This window comes from Centroberyx gerrardi, chromosome 2 (assembly GCF_048128805.1).
Source record: "Centroberyx gerrardi isolate f3 chromosome 2, fCenGer3.hap1.cur.20231027, whole genome shotgun sequence".
Lineage (NCBI taxonomy): Eukaryota > Metazoa > Chordata > Actinopteri > Beryciformes > Berycidae > Centroberyx > Centroberyx gerrardi.
Window position 1 is genome coordinate 36,672,901 of NC_135998.1, and position 17,500 is coordinate 36,690,400.

Sequence of the window (17,500 nt, forward strand, 5' to 3'; positions counted from 1 at the left end):
CCTTATTTATTTCTTTTATTTCTTTTATTTATGTTTTACCTATGTTATCTCTCTTTCTTTCTTTCTTTTTTAATGTCATTTTAAATAGTTGTGGTGTGTGTATGTATTTTTTTCTGTTTTATGTGAAGCACATTGTATTTGCCTTGTATGAAATGTGCTATATAAATAAAGTTTGCCTTGCCTTTTTTTTGCCAAGTTGACATTATAGTAAATTAAAGGGACATAATAAGCTTAACGTTACCTGTCAGAAGACCTCTTTAAAATCCCTCCGTGACGAGTCGTACAGGCGAGGAGATTTCCTCACCGATCCGAACCACAAATCAGTGACGCCGTCTGCGACCTTACACATTTTGACAGGTCCAAGACGCTGTCGGACGACATACTTCTGTCTTTTTGACGTCATTTTTGTCTTCAGACAGTCGACAGACACTTGTCTTATAACCATAAAACAGCCTTGAGGCATTACTGTTCCAGGTTCAGTAAACACGTTACAGTTCCTGATCTAACAGGTGAGTCCATACAACTAAGTGGTTTATTATGTAGATGCCAGATCATGTGTTAGTTAAAGCCACAGGTATATATATATATACTGTATATGTAAACCAGAGTCGTGTTTATGTAACAGAGTTGTTAGAAATTGTTGAAGTTCGTCAAAATTAATTCTAGTATCCATTCATTTATTTTACTCTATCTTGCTTTTATTTCTTTGGGGAAGTGTTTTCATATCCTGTATTATTTTATGCAAGGCACCTTTAATTTGTGTTGTTCACACGCCCTCGTGTGGCGAGCGGTGGTAACTATAGCAACCGGAGTCGGTCAGCTCGCCCACTTCGCCTGCTGGTGATTGATAGTGAAAACAGCTCTGCAGTGTTTCTACATATTACATTTTAAAACCTTACTCCAGTCAAAAACAAAGTGCATATAAAGTGACATGAATAGTGTGGCTGTGTTTTTGTTGGAGTCGCTAATTTGAGTTTTCACTGTTCGAGTGAAATCCAGCTAGCTAAAAGTCTGTTAGTCTGTGTAACTGACTGTTTGACAGAAATAAACCAGGTGAGCCTGAGAGAAGCTGCAGCGAGGTCTCGAGTCACACAGTGTGTACAGTCACCGGAGTCAGGTTGTGTGTAAATATGTGGAGCTGCAGAAAAGGTTAAATAACCCGGTTCTGACCCGGCCACCGCCAAAGAGAACAGCCGGAGAAAATACCATAATAACCATGGCAACCATCTCATCTATCCATGGTAATCATCAGGTAATCTGTTAGATAGAGTTTCATGAAACCTGTCAAAACACCAGGGTGGAATTTAACACATTGGTGCTAATGAGAAGGCAAGCATCCATCTCTTCTCAAACTCCTGACTTCTTTTTGGTGTTTTTCTTCTTCTTCCTTGAATGTAAAGTTTCCATGTATTGACTCATGATCCTTTCGCCTGTGAAACCGGCTGAAAACTTCTATCTTTACGAAAAATGAATGGGCGCCAGTGAGAAGCGAGGCGTTCATTTCTTCGTCTCTGAACAACTGACTTTTTTTTTTTTGCAGATATGCGTTTGTTGTCCAGCAGCAGTGTTATCTAAACCTCTTCAAACCTTCACTCCCATGTTCGTTTATGTGTTGAGTGTTTCATGACCTTTAAACCCTTGAAACCTGAGTAATTAAAAAAAAAAAAACGCATGAGAACAGCAACATTAATTTTTGACTTTTCTGATTTTGGTGAAATTTCTGTGTTTTTCTCCCTTGAATGTAAAGTTTCCACGCATCGATCGAGCCTCATGGTCCTTGGATCTGTGACACCTTTTCAAAACCTTTTTTACGAAATCTTGAAAATGAAATCTTTTTGAACACAAATTAGCGCTAATGAGAACGGAAACATTCATTTCTTCGTCCCTGAAACTGACTTTTTTTTTTTTTTTTTTTGCAGATACGTGTTTTCAGTCCAACAACAGCGTTATCTAATCACTCCGTCTCCTCGGCCCCGTCCATCACGCTGGCAGGCAGCATATGGGAGCTGACATCTCTATGTGGATGAAGAAGACAGCTGTCAGATGGTTTAGCTAGCAGCCTTCACCACCTCCTCCTCACCCTCCTCCTCCTCCTCCTCCTCCTCCTCCTCAGCTAACAACCACATCACACCACAGGCTTCATTCATCCAGGCTTGTCAGGCTGCAGACAGGATGCTGGCAGCAGTTTAGTCTTAATATGGAAGATACAGTAGAACGGAACAAAGTAGAGAAGACAGCGCTGGAGAATAGAGTAGAAATGAACAGAATAGAGTAGAATAGAATAGAAACAAACAGAATAGAGTAGAATAGAATAGAAACGAACAGAATAGAGTAGAATTAAGATTTGGCCGATGTATCCGTTTGCTGATGTATCGGGTCGATATCGTTCTTTTATTAAAATGGGATGTGGTCCAGTCTGATATGATGGATATGATGCAGTTTGATTGATTACATATTGATTGTATAATCGATCAATATTACGCTGGTTGTCTGTGGGAAGAAATGAACCTGAACTGAATTTTGAACAGATTCCACTCAAGGTTGAATCAATATGTTGTTCAATTTAACGTTTTAGTGTCCCACGGTCTAAGTGTTGTTAATCCGTTAGTCTGGGTTTCAGTGGAGAGTTTTAGTGTCCCACGGTCTAAGTGTTGTTAATCCGTTAGTCTGGGTTTCAGTGGAGAGTTTTAGTGTCCCACGGTCTAAATGTTGTTAATCCGTTAGTCTGGGTTTCAGTGGAGAGTTTTAGTGTCCCACGGTCTAAGTGTTGTTAATCCGTTAGTCTGGGTTTCAGTGGAGAGTTTTAGTGTCCCACGGTCTAAATGTTGTTAATCCGTTAGTCTGGGTTTCAGTGGAGAGTTTTAGTGTCCCACGGTCTAAGTGTTGTTAATCCGTTAGTCTGGGTTTCAGTGGAGAGTTTTAGTGTCCCACGGTCTAAATGTTGTTAATCCGTTAGTCTGGGTTTCAGTGGAGAGTTTTAGTGTCCCACGGTCTAAATGTTGTTAATCCGTTAGTCTGGGTTTCAGTGGAGAGTTTTAGTGTCCCACGGTCTAAATGTTGTTAATCCGTTAGTCTGGGTTTCAGTGGAGAGTTTTAGTGTCCCACGGTCTAAATGTTGTTAATCCGTTAGTCTGGGTTTCAGTGGAGAGTTTTAGTGTCCCACGGTCTAAATGTTGTTAATCCGTTAGTCTGGGTTTCAGTGGAGAGTTTTAGTGTCCCACGGTCTAAATGTTGTTAATCCGTTAGTCTGTGTTTCAGTGGAGAGTTTTAGTGCCCCACGGTCTAAATGTTAATCCGTTAGTCTGGGTTTCAGTGGAGAGTTTTAGTGTCCCACGGTCTAAATGTTGTTAATCCGTTAGTCTGGGTTTCAGTGGAGAGTTTTAGTGTCCCACGGTCTAAATGTTGTTAATCCGTTAGTCTGGGTTTCAGTGGAGAGTTTTAGTGTCCCACGGTCTAAGTGTTGTTAATCCGTTAGTCTGGGTTTCAGTGGAGAGTTTTAGTGTCCCACGGTCTAAATGTTTTTAATCCATTAGTCTGGGTTTCAGTGGAGAGTTTTAGTGTCCCACGGTCTAAATACTCGTATTATAAGTTTATTCAAATACCTGAATTTCCACTAAGCTGTACACATGATCCCACAGGAGTAGCTGTGCTGTCTGCTTGTTTCGGCTTCCTGACGCTGAAGCAGCTGCTGCAGTTTGACGTTTTATTTGCAGTGAAAAGATTCTTCTGTACCTGTGAAAAGTTTCCAGTCGACAACGATGTTCTTCTCATGCTGCTGCTGATTAAAGCTCTGCAGAGGAAAAGTTCCTCCAGGAGAAACTTTCCTACTTCAACTTGAAGACGACTAACTGATTAAAACTGGGTTGACAAATCTTCAATCTGGTATTTTGAGGCGTGATAATAAAAGTAATAACTGTTTTTTATTTGTAACTGTAACATTAATGCTGAACTTGAAATATGATCATCAATATCTGAGAGAGATTGTGTAAAACCATCTACATTTTTTTTATAAAACTAAACAAAAATCTCCCAGATGGACAATAGAACGTTTCTGTTTTCAGCGCAGTAAACTGTAAACTGTGTTAAATTGTATTCAGTGAATCAGTTTTATCTTTTAAATCTTTGTGAAAAGCACTTCTATACACAGGCTTTTTTTTTTCTAAAGGCCTCTTTCATTATATTGATTGATCTCGTATTCTGTTTTACTTTCTAGCAGCCATGAACAGGCCTTTCATAACTGCCTATTTTTACCATTTAAACTTGTATCTACCTTGATTTTATTTATTCACTTGTACTTTCCCTATGCTGTAAAACACTTTGTAACACTCGTTTTATAAAGTAGTTTGTTGTTGTTTCTGTGGAACACGTGGAAACATCTTGGAAACAAGTCAGATCACTAATTTTTTAAATAAATTAATTATTGAATTACTTGAAAAACGGAGGAAACCTTGGCGGATCATTACAGTTTTATGAAAAATCAGATTTAAAGACACAATACTACATAAAATGATTTGTTAGAGCGGATTTTTTTTTGAAAATATAACTTAAGCCCTTTTTTGTTTAAGCCCCCCCTCCATCTGAGACACACACACACTCGCATATCTACTATATCTTTTCTAATTTCTAATTTTAATTTCTAATTCCCAAAGTTCAGATGTAACGGCAGTAAACAAAACAAAGCGTTCTGTTTTGTATCAAAACTTTATTTATCAAACAAAAAGAATGCACCATTGAAATAACATTTCTATAAAAAAGGACCATGGGACTGTTCTACAGTGCATTACAAAACCAGCAATTGTATACAACATTGTGGATAGAAACAGCCAGATTTCGCTTTACTTCCTCTAAGGTACATCATCATCATCATCATCATCGTCTTTTTTCCCCCTTCACTCAAATGAACAAAATGTACACTCTTAAATATTGCAATCACTAAGCTAATTTGGTTATAACAATTCTAAAATTGGACGACTTTAAAGGAGGGAGTCAAAATATATTTACCGGGCCGGTCCGCTCGTCTGTCGAACAATGGCGTTCTGGAAATGAAATAATTGTCTGTGTGAGGGGAGATAAGGCCGTTTTAATTTGGCCCCGTTCACCCCGATGTGATGAGGTCCAAATCATTTTTTTACATTAGTGTTTTCTTTTTCTGCAGCCGTCTGCCTGCCTGCTCTGAACCTACTGATGAGGCGAGAGGCGGATCCTCATCAGACCGCCTGAGAGTCCAAACCGCTTCACTCACTGTCTCATCTCTTTAAGCTGAGTAGCCCTGGTGTCCCTGCTGGTCCCGGTCTGGTCCTGGACCGCTCCCACGCGGGACTGAAGCGCCCGGAGGAAGAAGCTAATGAAGCTGAGTTTCCTTTGAAATGCAGCAGTCAGTCGGTGGAGTTTCAACCTTTCAAATATCATCAATAATATAAACATTATATTATTTAAAATATGAAATGATCGACGTTCAGAAAATATCTGAATATTTTCACGGCTGTTTGAAATCCAATTCACCTTCAACTGTATGTGAGGTGTGTTGTCCTGTATGTCTGTACTGTGCTGCGTTACCATGGCTACCACTGTAGATACAGGATGGGGTTGTTACCATGGCTACCACTGTAGATACAGGATGGGGTTGTTACCATGGCTACCACTGTAGATACAGGATGGGGTTGTTACCATGGCTACCACTGTAGATACAGGATGGGGTGCTGTTACCATGGCTACCACTGTAGATACAGGATGGGGTGCTGTTACCATGGCTACCACTGTAGTACTGATACAGCATGGGGGCGGGGGGGACGTTACTACGGCAACAGGTGTAGCTAATGTGAGTCTGCCTGGTGACCTGCAGGGGGTGCTGGGAAACCAACATCCCATCACACTCTGCTGTCTCCTCAGCACTTCTACACAGACCGACTCAAAGTCACCTTCACACACCGCGGGGGGGCCCCACACACACACACACACACACACACACACACACACACACAGAAATAAAGATGCTCACACATACAGAAATGCACACACATACACACAGGCATAAATAAATACATTCATGCAAGCACAGACAATTGCAAATACAGCACAAAGACAGACACACACACACACACACACACACACACACACACACACACACACACACACACACACACACACACACACACACACACACACACACACACCTAACAGCTCCTGACCTGATTCTTTGTGAGTGACTGCCTGGTTCTTTAAAGCCCGGTAATGTGACTGTGACTGTGCGTCTGTGTGTCAGCCGGCTCAGTGTAAATAAAGGTTATACAACAAATCAGAGCGCCGCCGGAGCTTGACCGCCGACCGGGGCAAAGCGGCCCGAGTCTGAGTCTGAGTGACAGGCGGCCGGCGGTCTGACGGCCCGACGCCGCCCGGCGGCAGAAACTGAACCGCGCTTCACAGCTGCTGCAGCTCGCTTCTTACAGTAAAAAAAGTTCCCTAAAATAAAAGCAACAAAACAAACATATTAACATTAAAATGACCCAGAAGTGATGCTGGCTGTTTACATGTTTTACTGACAGAGTCCAACCAAGCTCTGTGTGTCTGAATTATTCAACCATGGAGTGTGTGTGTTGCTGTGTTGTGTCTGTGTGTGTGTGTTACTTTGTGCGTTTTCATGTATTGTGGTTTTTGCACATGCATCTGCCTTTGTGTGTGAATTGTTGTACTTATGATGTGTGTTTATTACTGAGTCTGCGTCTCATACATACTCTGGACCACAGCACACACACACACACACATAACTCACACACACACGCACAGTTTTCCGCTCCCTTGATTTCACTGGAACAAAGAACAGTGATTTTTGCAGTAATTTGTGTTTGGATCGGGACGAAGAAAGCTTCAGACGCTTCTCTCACGTCTTCACAAACATCGGAGGATCAAAACGCGACTCGCCGACTGTCCGCACGTTTGTTTTGATCACAACGTGCAAACAGCTGCCCAACAGTACAGTGGTTTCCATAAAAACACTCCCATCCTGCATCTGTCCTACACATTATCCTCCACTAGAGCCGCAACAGCCACCGCAGCTGGTTCATTTTCTACTGGTTTAGATAGAACTCAGTAGATGCCATCCAGTCAGCGACCAGGGAACGGACAGTCAGGAGCTCAGATTTTAGACTCGCTTTTCAACACAGAAACAATAAAGCGGTGGTGACGGGTGTTCAGGTGGGGAAACGTCCCGAACTACAGGAGGAACCAGGAGGAACCAGGACGGGCGCTTCAAGCCCTCTCTTTCTGTCCTTCGCTAAACTAAATTTACATTTCCAGAATCATCATCACATTGTTATTATAAATAATAGTTTTAAGGAGCACTCAAAATAATAGTAATAGTAATAATAATATATTAAATTTGAATATAAAAAGTTACCGTCCCACTCCCCCACAACCACCCGCCCCCCCCCCCCCCCCCCCCTCCCCCACACCCACAGTCTATGTACGTACTATAGCAATTATTCCTTCAATTGCTCTAGGGGAACTGTACACTAGAAAAGACAGCGTATTGTAATGTAGTTTTGCTGCAGCGATCCTTTTCTCCACAGTGAAAAACACAAGAAAAATATATATAGTGGCGTCCCCCTGCCTGCCGGCCGGGTCGCCCGGAGCGCCCGGAGCGCCCGGGTCGCCGCTGCGGACGGGAAACCGTCAGATCTGCCTCCAGAAACACACACAGCACCTGCTCCGGCCACATGATCGATAAAACTACATGAAACCAAATGAAAGCTCTTTTTAAAGGACAGCAGGGAACTTTTACAGACTGGATCTTTTAGCTTTTCACATATCGCATGATGAAGATGTGATGATTAGTTTACAACATGGAGTTTTAGCATTTTGGACGCATGGTAGTCCGCTATCAGTTAATAAACTGACTTGCTATTGAAACCAATGGGGCTCCAGACAAGTTGTTGGCCAGCAGTCAGCGGTTTCAATGCGAACAATTCCAGAGAGACAAATTTAGGAAATCTGAGAGACAAACGTAGATAAATGTTATTCCCCTGTAACAAGTTTCTGTCAAACGAATATAACAAGCAAATAAAAAATAAAAAAATGTCATAGTATCCCTTCAAGATCCTCTAAAATCCATTATACATCAATGGATAAAGAGGAGGAGCATTTTTACGGAGCAGAAAATCTGATTGGTGGCACAGAAACTGTCGTTTTCTCCCAGCTGGCGTTCACATTTTATTCTGAATAAGCTTCAGTTCCTAGATCTGCAACATTACAGCCAGTGAGGGAAAATTGAAGTTATATTTTGGGTATTGAGCCGAAACCGTCGTCTTGAACGACTTTGCTGAAGGACACTTGGACGGGACGCACGGCTGCTGGCGGGGGATCGAACCTGTGGCCTCTCAGGCGCGGGACGCTCCCTGTAATCACCGCTGACGCATTTGATCCGCTTCTCTCCAGGCAGCCGGTAAAGACCGTGTCCGTGCCCAAAGACCAAGAAAGACTCAGATTCTGCGTTACCTTTGTACGCGGAGACGTGAGCGCACAGGAGGCTCATGGGAAGCCGAGCCCTCGGCAGAGAAGACGCTCTCTTCTGTGCGCAGGGCGAGGCGAGAGGAACAAATTAACATAACAGACACGTTTTTACATTTCACACAGACTTTAAATAAAGTGACCAAATGGAGAGAGAGAAAAATAATGAACGCTAAAGTATAGGCACGTAAAACATCTCTTATTTTTCTCGATGACAACGAAAAAAACTCTTAAGGGCAAGAAGTGAACGTTGATAAAAAACAGAAAAAAAGACACACAAGTCTTAGACACATAAGTGGCATCACTGAGGGTCGGACCGTCGTTTCTTCGATGAAACCTAAAAAACCTAAAAAACCTCCACCATAGCAAGTCGTTTCATCTCATTTTCACTTTTAAAGTCTGATTTTTTTTTCCCTTAAAAACAAATGACAGAGTCTCCAATGCAGCTCTGCCGGAAAATAAGAGTCTAGCACCCGAAACCATGTAACACGACTCGCTAAGATGGACGTTTCTTTCTTCACAGTGCGCGCTGATGAGGTTGATCCCCGTCTTTCTAAGTGTGTGTGTGTGTGTGTGTGTGCCCGCCTTGCACTCGTCTTTTCACACCCCCCGCTCTGCAGAGACGTTACCTTTCCATCCCCTCGTCCTCAGTACTTTTCCCCGGCGCTCTAACAGCCGAGCGTGAGCTTGAATCATAATATTTGAAACGGAATTATAATGAATTCCCGGCCTCATTCCTCTGTTCGCTCGCACACACACACACACACACACACACACCGTCTGAATACCAATTCACCCTGCTCTACCTCTCTCTCTCCCTCTCTCTCTCTCCCTTAGGCCTTTCCTTTCATCAAAGAAAGATAAAGGTCTGTAAATTACAATATGGTTACCGGGGTGACACAGTCAAATATGGAGCATATTGACGGCCCCTTTTCTTCCCCTACAGCTGATTAATGAATCATTTGTCATTTTAAGCTGTAGAGCTAATTCTCTCTCCCTGCCTCTGTACCTTTACCGCAGCGTTTCCCCCAAATGTGTTTCTGCTCTCAGGGAAACGCTCTGAACAAGCCACTTCATCTTCAAATTTGATTTTTCTTGAGTGAAACAGAATCTGTCAATACCGATCCACTTGTTCTCAATAATGTAAGATGGCTGCTCTCTGCAGAGGACGGCTGAGACGGGACGGCAGGCTGTCCCGACGCCGAAAGGTTGCGGGTTTGATTCCCATGCTGCAAATGGCCGTGCCCTTGAACCCCTCAGTGAAACGTGCACAAGTTTATTTGTGTACGTTTTGATTCTCAGAGGGAGACGGCGCTTGGCAATTTAGAGAATTCTCAAACTAACAGCGCAAAAGTCTCTTTCCATACCAGTTAATATGCTTGAATTGTAAATAAAACAAAGTTATTTCTGTCCCTCAGTGATGTCCTGTGGGGCGACGCTGGAGCGGGTTTGGGAAACGCTGCGTTCAGCGGCTGCAGGTTATGAATTTTCATGTCGGCATGGCGACAGCTTCTGACCTTTAAAATAACTTTCCCTAGCCGTGAGGATGTTTTAAAAACCTGATTTGAAAAACACAGTTTTGACAGGACAGCGAATGTAAAAATATACTATGTGGAATATGCATTGCTTGTATTTTTTTAGTTGTTTTTTGTTTTGTTTTTTTTGTATAAAAACTGAACCCCCTGAAGTGAACTGAAAGCAAAGCTGGCGGTCTTGCGGTCCCCACACGGGCGGTCGAGGGCGACAGAGGTACATGTGTTTATCTCATGAAAAATAAATATAAAGTTTTGATTAGCAGTAAACAGCAGGCCCAGCGCAGCACTCGCCTCAGTCAGTCAACACACTGTAACTGCACAGTGACAACAGAAAAAAAATAGTGGTAGAGATCATCATCATCATCATCATCACCTCTTACAGTTCTGTCTCTAATCTCTATAATAATAACAATAATAATACCAACAGTAATAATAACATCCTGGGACTGGAACCTTTCAGATGGTCCTGATGCTGCAACGCCTCGTTCACAGCTGACTCTTCTGTTACGATGCGGTGAAAGTCCATTCGTTCCTATGGGCCGACGGCACGGCGCCCCCTTGTGGACAGACGGCTCCGCTGGCGGCGGAGTGACAAATACGTTGGAAAAATCTTTCGCATTTTCTCTCCTTTGCGTGTTCGTCGACTCTGTTAACCAGAAGTCGTATTCTTGATTGGATTCATGAGATATTTTTGATTTTTTTCTTTTGAGACTGTAAAATATCTTAGAGTAGAAAACATATTTCACTTTAGATTAACATTTTTTTAATTCTGATTACATTCAGTCTCATTATTTGGTGGCAATGCTAGCATTATGTAGGCCACCTGTGTATGATTGGCTGTTACTTTGCTTTAACAACGCTGCAAGAAATGTCCATTTAGTCTCATATTCAGCCTTCAAATCTTATTTTTCTTAAAAAAAGAGAAACATTCTGCAGTGAGGAGAGATAACTCCACTTGTTTCCAATGCAGCTTCACTTGTTTCAGGAGTTTTCTAGAAATGAGTATCTTGTAACCAGTCAGAATAAGGCAGATCACTGCACTACTATCAAGAAAATAAAGCTTCTCTTGATTCTACTAAAAGTCGATTTGCATTGGAAACAAGTGAAATTATCAAAACCCATTGGCAGATTTTTTCACTTATTTTAAGTAAATTACGATTTCAGGACTCAATAAAAGACAAAAAATCTCTCTTGTTAAGGTTTTTTGCTGTGAAATAATATAACCTTCCTCCAAAATATATCTTGTGTATTGTTTGGCAAACAACAAAAAATGTCCGTCCCAAAAGTGGTGTCGCAGTGTGTGCGGCTCGGCGGTCCTCCCACCAGCAGGGGGCGACACCGCAGCGGAGAGAGCGGCAGGTTCAGCTGTGAATGAGGCGTTCAGGGTGAACCTGTACACGTGTCTCAAAAGGACCAATCAGCACATATCATCCAGAGCCAAACTTTGTTTATCCCAAGATGGCCGCCACAAGAATCCTTCCAGTCCAAATCCAGATTTGTTGTTGTTTTCTTTTGACAGATCCTCTTACCGCTGGTCTCTGACTCACAGTCTGTTTAGGACTCAGACCTGGACAAGGAACAGAAAGAGGGTTATAATAAGCTTTCCCAGCTGAGAATTTGGCAACGACACGAGTCTTTGTGGAGAAAGACGGTGGCGGGTTCGGGGAGTAAAGGCTTGGCAGAGCAGCAACAGACTGTGGGAGTCTACAGAAGGTTTCTATACAGTCCTGTAGAGTCAGCTGAATCCAGATCCAGATCCAGATCCAGACAGTTCAGACCGGTTCAGTGGAGACTCAGACTTAGTCCGAACCAGTCAAAATCACTCTTTAAATCCGTTTTTTTTTTTTTTTTTAACCTCAGGATCCAGAGGTGGAAGTGTTGGGTTATGGGTAACGGCTGGTTCAAGAAACTCAGAGACTGTTTTGAGCGAGAGAGGAAAGAGAGAGAGAGAGAGAGAGAGAGAGAGAGAGAGAGAAAGAAGGAGAGGCTGCGGCAACCGAGAACCATCTCACATCACGACAACAGGCAACGTCGGATCCGGATAAGAGAGAGAACGTTTTGGTGAAACTTTGGTGGCGGAGGATGTGTTGCTAGTCCCTACTGTCGGTTCCCGTGGCAACTCGCGGTGTTTGCCGTCGAAACTGTAAATACACATCCTGTAACTGCACAAAGTTTAAAAAAAACCAACAAAAAAAAACCGGAAAAAGTCTCAACAGCGACCATGAAAAAATGCGAGGTACAGTCACAGTCCCGAGTTTTGGAGAACTCAGCAGAGGAGGAAGCTGATAAATACCACAAAGAAGAAGAAGGAGGGCGGGGGGGTGTCTTATTTTTCCTTCCTCATTTTTTTTTTTTTTTTTTTTTAATCGTTCCCTCCTGTTTTGTAGAGTCGAGGCGCTATGCGTTGGGGTTTTGTGGTTTTGCGTTTGGGGAGGGGTTACGGTGAACTGCTGCCCGCCCCCCTGCAGGAAGCCCCTCCCCCATCGTCCTGTACTTGGCGTAACGCTGTGCTGCTGCTGTGGATGTATCTGTTGTTTAATTCCCTTCTGTTCCAGTAGACACCAGTTCAGACCGGTAGAAACCAGTCCAGACCAGTAGAAACCGGTCCAGACCAGTAGAAACCAGACTAATCCACCCCAGCCCAGACGGTGGTTCGATTCCCCGGATTCGTCTTCGCACCGAGTCGATCTGGTGCCGCCGTCAGCGAGCCGACACCAGGTCGTCTCAGGGCTTCGATGGGTTTGGGGAAATCTGGCCCAGACCAAACCGAACCAAACCGGACCGCGCCGGCTGACTCCGGACCGGACCGGGGCCGGGCTGGGCGGGGCCCGGGTCGGAGGTTAGAAGGCGGAGCCGGTGATGGCGTTAAGCTGCTTCATCAGCCCCTCTAGACTGGCCATCTGCTCTGACAGGTCGTCCTGCTCGTAAACCTGGAAGACAGAACAGAAGAGAGGTTAGACTGCAACGTGCGGTACGGTACGGTACGGTACGGTACAGTACAGTACGGTACGGTGCGGTACAGTACAGTACGGTACGGTGCGGTACGGTACGATACGATATGGTGTGGTACGGTGTGGTACGGTACGATTACTGTACGGTGTGGTACGGTACGATTACGGTACGGTGTGGTACGGTACGATTACGGTACGGTGTGGTACGATACGGTGTGGTACGATACGGTGTGGTACTGTACGGTGTGGTACGATACGGTGTGGTATGGTACGATTACGGTATGGTGTGGTACGGTACGGTGTGGTACGATACGGTGTGGTACGGTACGATTACGGTATGGTGTGGTACGGTACGGTGTGGTACGGTACGGTGTGGTACGATACGGTGTGGTACTGTACGGTGTGGTACGATACGGTGTGGTACGGTACGATTACGGTATGGTGTGGTACGGTACGGTGTGGTACGATACGGTGTGGTACGGTACGGTGTGGTACGGTACGGTGTGGTACGATACGGTGTGGTACGGTACGGTGTGGTACGGTACGGTGTGGTACGGTATGATTACGGTACGGTGTGGTACGATACGGTGTGGTACGATACGGTGTGGTGCGGTACGATTACGGTACGGTGTGGTACGGTACGGTACGGTGTGGTACGATACGGTGTGGTACGGTACGGTGTGGTACGGTACGGTGTGGTACAGTTCGGTACGATTACGGTACGATGCAGTACGGTGCGGTGGGGTACGGTACGGTACGATATGGTGTGGTACGGTGTGGTACAGTACGATGCAGTACGATGCGGTACGGTACGGTACGATGTGTACCGTACCGTTACCGTTACTACTAGTACTCCTGCTACTACTACTGCTAAAACTACCACTGTATACAGTACTAAAACAGTATAAATACATGAAGGAGGACTTCTACAGTAACTACCACTGTATACAGTACTAATGCAGTATAAATACGTGAAGGAGGACTTCTACAGTACTGACGCAGTACAAAGCACCACTGTACAAAGGGAATCCGGAGGTTCTGGCTCTGTGTCCGACAGCTGCACAGAGGAAGGTCGATGTCAGTTCACTTCCAATTCAACCGCATCAAAACATCATTGGAAACTGTTTCTCATTGATCTGCAGGCAGTTTAAAGGACAGCTATAAATGCCGACACTTAAACCGGCATGAATGGCTGCACTTTAATCCTGCCGTGTGTCTGATGATCGCTGCGTAATGGCATGTTTTGTCCAGCGATGGAAACTGTCACCTCTGAGTGGGCTGGCTTAAGTGCCTCCGTCTGTGTGTGTGTGTGTGTGTGTGTGTGTGTGTGTGTGTGGGGCAGCCAAGTGCACATCTCACATCTCTCACAGTGTGTTATATCGAGCGTGGCCTTCATGCAGAGTTTGTCCTTGCCGTGGAAATATTCAATATTCTACTAAACATACTGTAGAAAACCGATAAAAGCAGAGCGGAAAGATACGCTTACAGCAAAAGGTGCATGTTGTTGTAGAAGTATTCTTCATGTGTTTATACTGCATTAGTACTGTATACATATTTATTTTAGTATTTATACTAAAAATGACTTCCTACACCTTGTTATTTTTATGAAAAGTAGAGACTTTATTGACTCTATTGGTTAAAGTTCTAATGTCCGCCTGCAGATATACAGACAGAAGTACAATTACTACAAAAAATGTTATTAATTACCACCCAAATTGAAGCCTCCATAGCTACACTTTATTAATCACATCATATGATTATTTTCCTGTATTCTTCTTGTGTTTTATCATCAATAACTGCAAATCAATGAAAACCTGAAACTAGTTTATCATAAAATGTAACATGAACCATGAAAGTACTTTAGACAGACAGAGGTAGATAGACTAATCTCCTCTATGTCTCCCTGTAGTGAAATAGTATTTTCTCTTCCCCCTCCACAGGGAGGTCAGAGGTCAGAGGTCGGGGTAGGTTGACCTCTCAGTTGACCCAGCTACAGGACGGTCCGGTGGTCTGACACCAGCGGGTCAGTTGAGTGGGACCGGCTCCGCCTCCGGACGCTACACTTCCCCTCCGGACGCCTATTGATCATCTGTCGCCTCCATTTAAAACATCAGGAAGTGAACGTTTAGCTAACAGCTCAAAACCGTTTACCAGCCAGCTGTAGAGCAGACCGGGTCCAGATGAAGGTCGGTTAATGTAAAGTTAGTAGTATTTATCTGGTGGCTGGTGGTCATTTCATAGCTTTTAAACAGTCCACTATCTTATAGCTGTGGACACAAAAGTTAGATTTTTCATGAGTGAGGAAGTGAAAGCTTATTTCCTCATTGGTTCTTGTGTCTTTTTAAATTCTCCATTGGGGTTTTAACAGGTTTCAAGCGACCAAGGGTGATAAATCTCACTGAAGAGGAAGGAGAAGGACAAAACACCAGTGTTGCAGTTGTAAGGTTTGTCCTGACAACAGGCTTTTATCTGCGAAACACATACAGTATCTGACCTTTGACCTTTCATTTTCACTCTGAATGAAACCATTACAGTTCATCTAACAGCCCGGCACCGGCAGAGATGTTGTCGACTTTCCCCCGGACCGAAAAACAAAAACACGCCGACCCCTTGATCTCATTCGTCGATCCGTAACAGCCGTTATATTCTGTCACTAAACGCTTCGTCGATGTGACAAAACGCCCATCAGAGTGTCGCTCTGTGACTCCCACTGGCCTCCTGCGCTGTGAGACCCTCTGTCCCGCTGACCTGCATCCAGACGCCAACAACCGGATTCATCAAAACGACCGCATGGAACAGCTGAAAAACTGTCATGGAGCAACTGTTGAGAGTCACAGTTAAATGAAAAAAGGCCTCGATTTCACGAAGGGCATGAGATGTTGTGAAATAGATCCTGTGCCTTTCTGCCTCATTTCGCATCGTTTCATAATTTGCGTGAACAAATTAATGAACACACCTTGTGCGGACGTTTTTTAAAGGTCGTGCTGGATTTAGCTCCTGCAACTTTCAAACTGTTTTCACCCACTTGCCATAATGAGCTGATTTCACTTTATTGCACTTATTTAGTTTAATTAGCCTGAGATTGTGTTGAGTGAAGACATATTTATTTAAATAAGGCTTTTGATAAGGCATAATGGGGCGAGTTAAGGCCTTGCATGCTGACATTGCTGCCCTGCAGGGAAACAACTGACATACTGAGAGCTGATTGGCTCAGACTTCAACAAGCTGCAACACCAAGTCTCAGAAAGAGTCTCTCTCTCTCTATACATATATATATATATATATGTATACTATATATCTATTCACACACCTTTTATGCAACTCAAGTGCACATTTTATACATTGTGTGCACACAATATCATGCTATTTAATACTTCATTACCCCAAGATACATATATTTTCTACAGGACGGCCAATCCAAGGCTCCGTAAAAAATACCATAACTTTTACTTCCTGGAAAAAATTCCCACCAGTGATGCGATCACAGATCTTTGAACAATTTGCCCTTCCAATCGAATAAAACTGCCTTTCTCCCCCTAACAGACACTGCTATCCTATTGGTTTACACCATCGGAGACTCCTGAATGACCCCTCCCCCTGCGTTATGCCCCGCCCCGACATCCTGTCCCAGCAGGAAATACGTCAAATAGTGGAAGCGAGGTCCTCATCTGCTGCCTGATCTGTGTCTAACCTGCTGTGGATGTGGTGTTGGTTCGTTGTTGTAAAGTCTGAGTTTCACCATCTACAGCAGCTCTCCCCTCCTCGCCCCGCGGCAGGAAGAGGTCTACGTTTTACTGAGAGAATACGAGTCTCCGGACAGAGGAGGCGGCGCCGGCTAAAGGCCATCTGATGCATATTGTATGCGTCTGGCCCTCTGACCCGCTCCCTCTGCTCCGACTGCAGGATGAGGCTGGGAGAAGAGACGGAGCGGAGCGGAGCCACGGGAGGCGGGAGCAGGACGACCTGGCCGGGCGGGCGAGGGGAGGGGGGGAGGGGGGGAGGGGAGGCGAGGGGAGGGGGAGGCGAGGTGAGGCGAGGGGAGGGGAGGTGAGGCGAGGGGAGGGGAGGTGAGGAGGGGAGGTGAGGAGGGGGGGCGAGGTGAGGCGAGGGGAGGGGGGGAGGGGACTGTAGAGAACTGTAGAGAACTGTAGAGAACTGGCTATACGAGTATATAAAGTACTAAATTGATGCAAAAGATAATAGAAGTACAATGACCTTGTACTGTACAGTGTTTCTACCTATGGAACAGTATAATAGTACTTCATTGGTGTAACAACATAATAGAAGTAGAAGTACGATTATCTTGTACTTCCATTTTGTACTCACTGTGTTGTTGCACTGTGAATGATGGTGTGTGTGTGTGTGTGTGTGTGTGTGTGTGTGTCAGATGGATAGGCCAGGGGTCTGATGGGAAAAGGCTAGATCAATTACAGAGATAGGACAGCAGAGGAAGAGAAAGACCTGCTGACCTTTAACATCACAATCTACACCTTAGTCTCTCTCTCTCTCTCT

At 44.3% G+C, this 17,500-nt stretch overlaps 1 protein-coding gene across 1 annotated transcript in view; it reads right to left on the reverse strand.

Annotated features, from left to right (window-relative positions):
* Positions 1–12,877: 12,877 nt before the first annotated feature.
* dcc (DCC netrin 1 receptor) overlaps positions 12,878–17,500 on the reverse strand; it is a 172,021-nt gene continuing 167,398 nt past the window's right edge. The window contains 1 exon segment of the mRNA XM_078286289.1: positions 12,878–12,967. Within this exon segment, the coding sequence (XP_078142415.1) occupies positions 12,878–12,967 (90 nt within the window).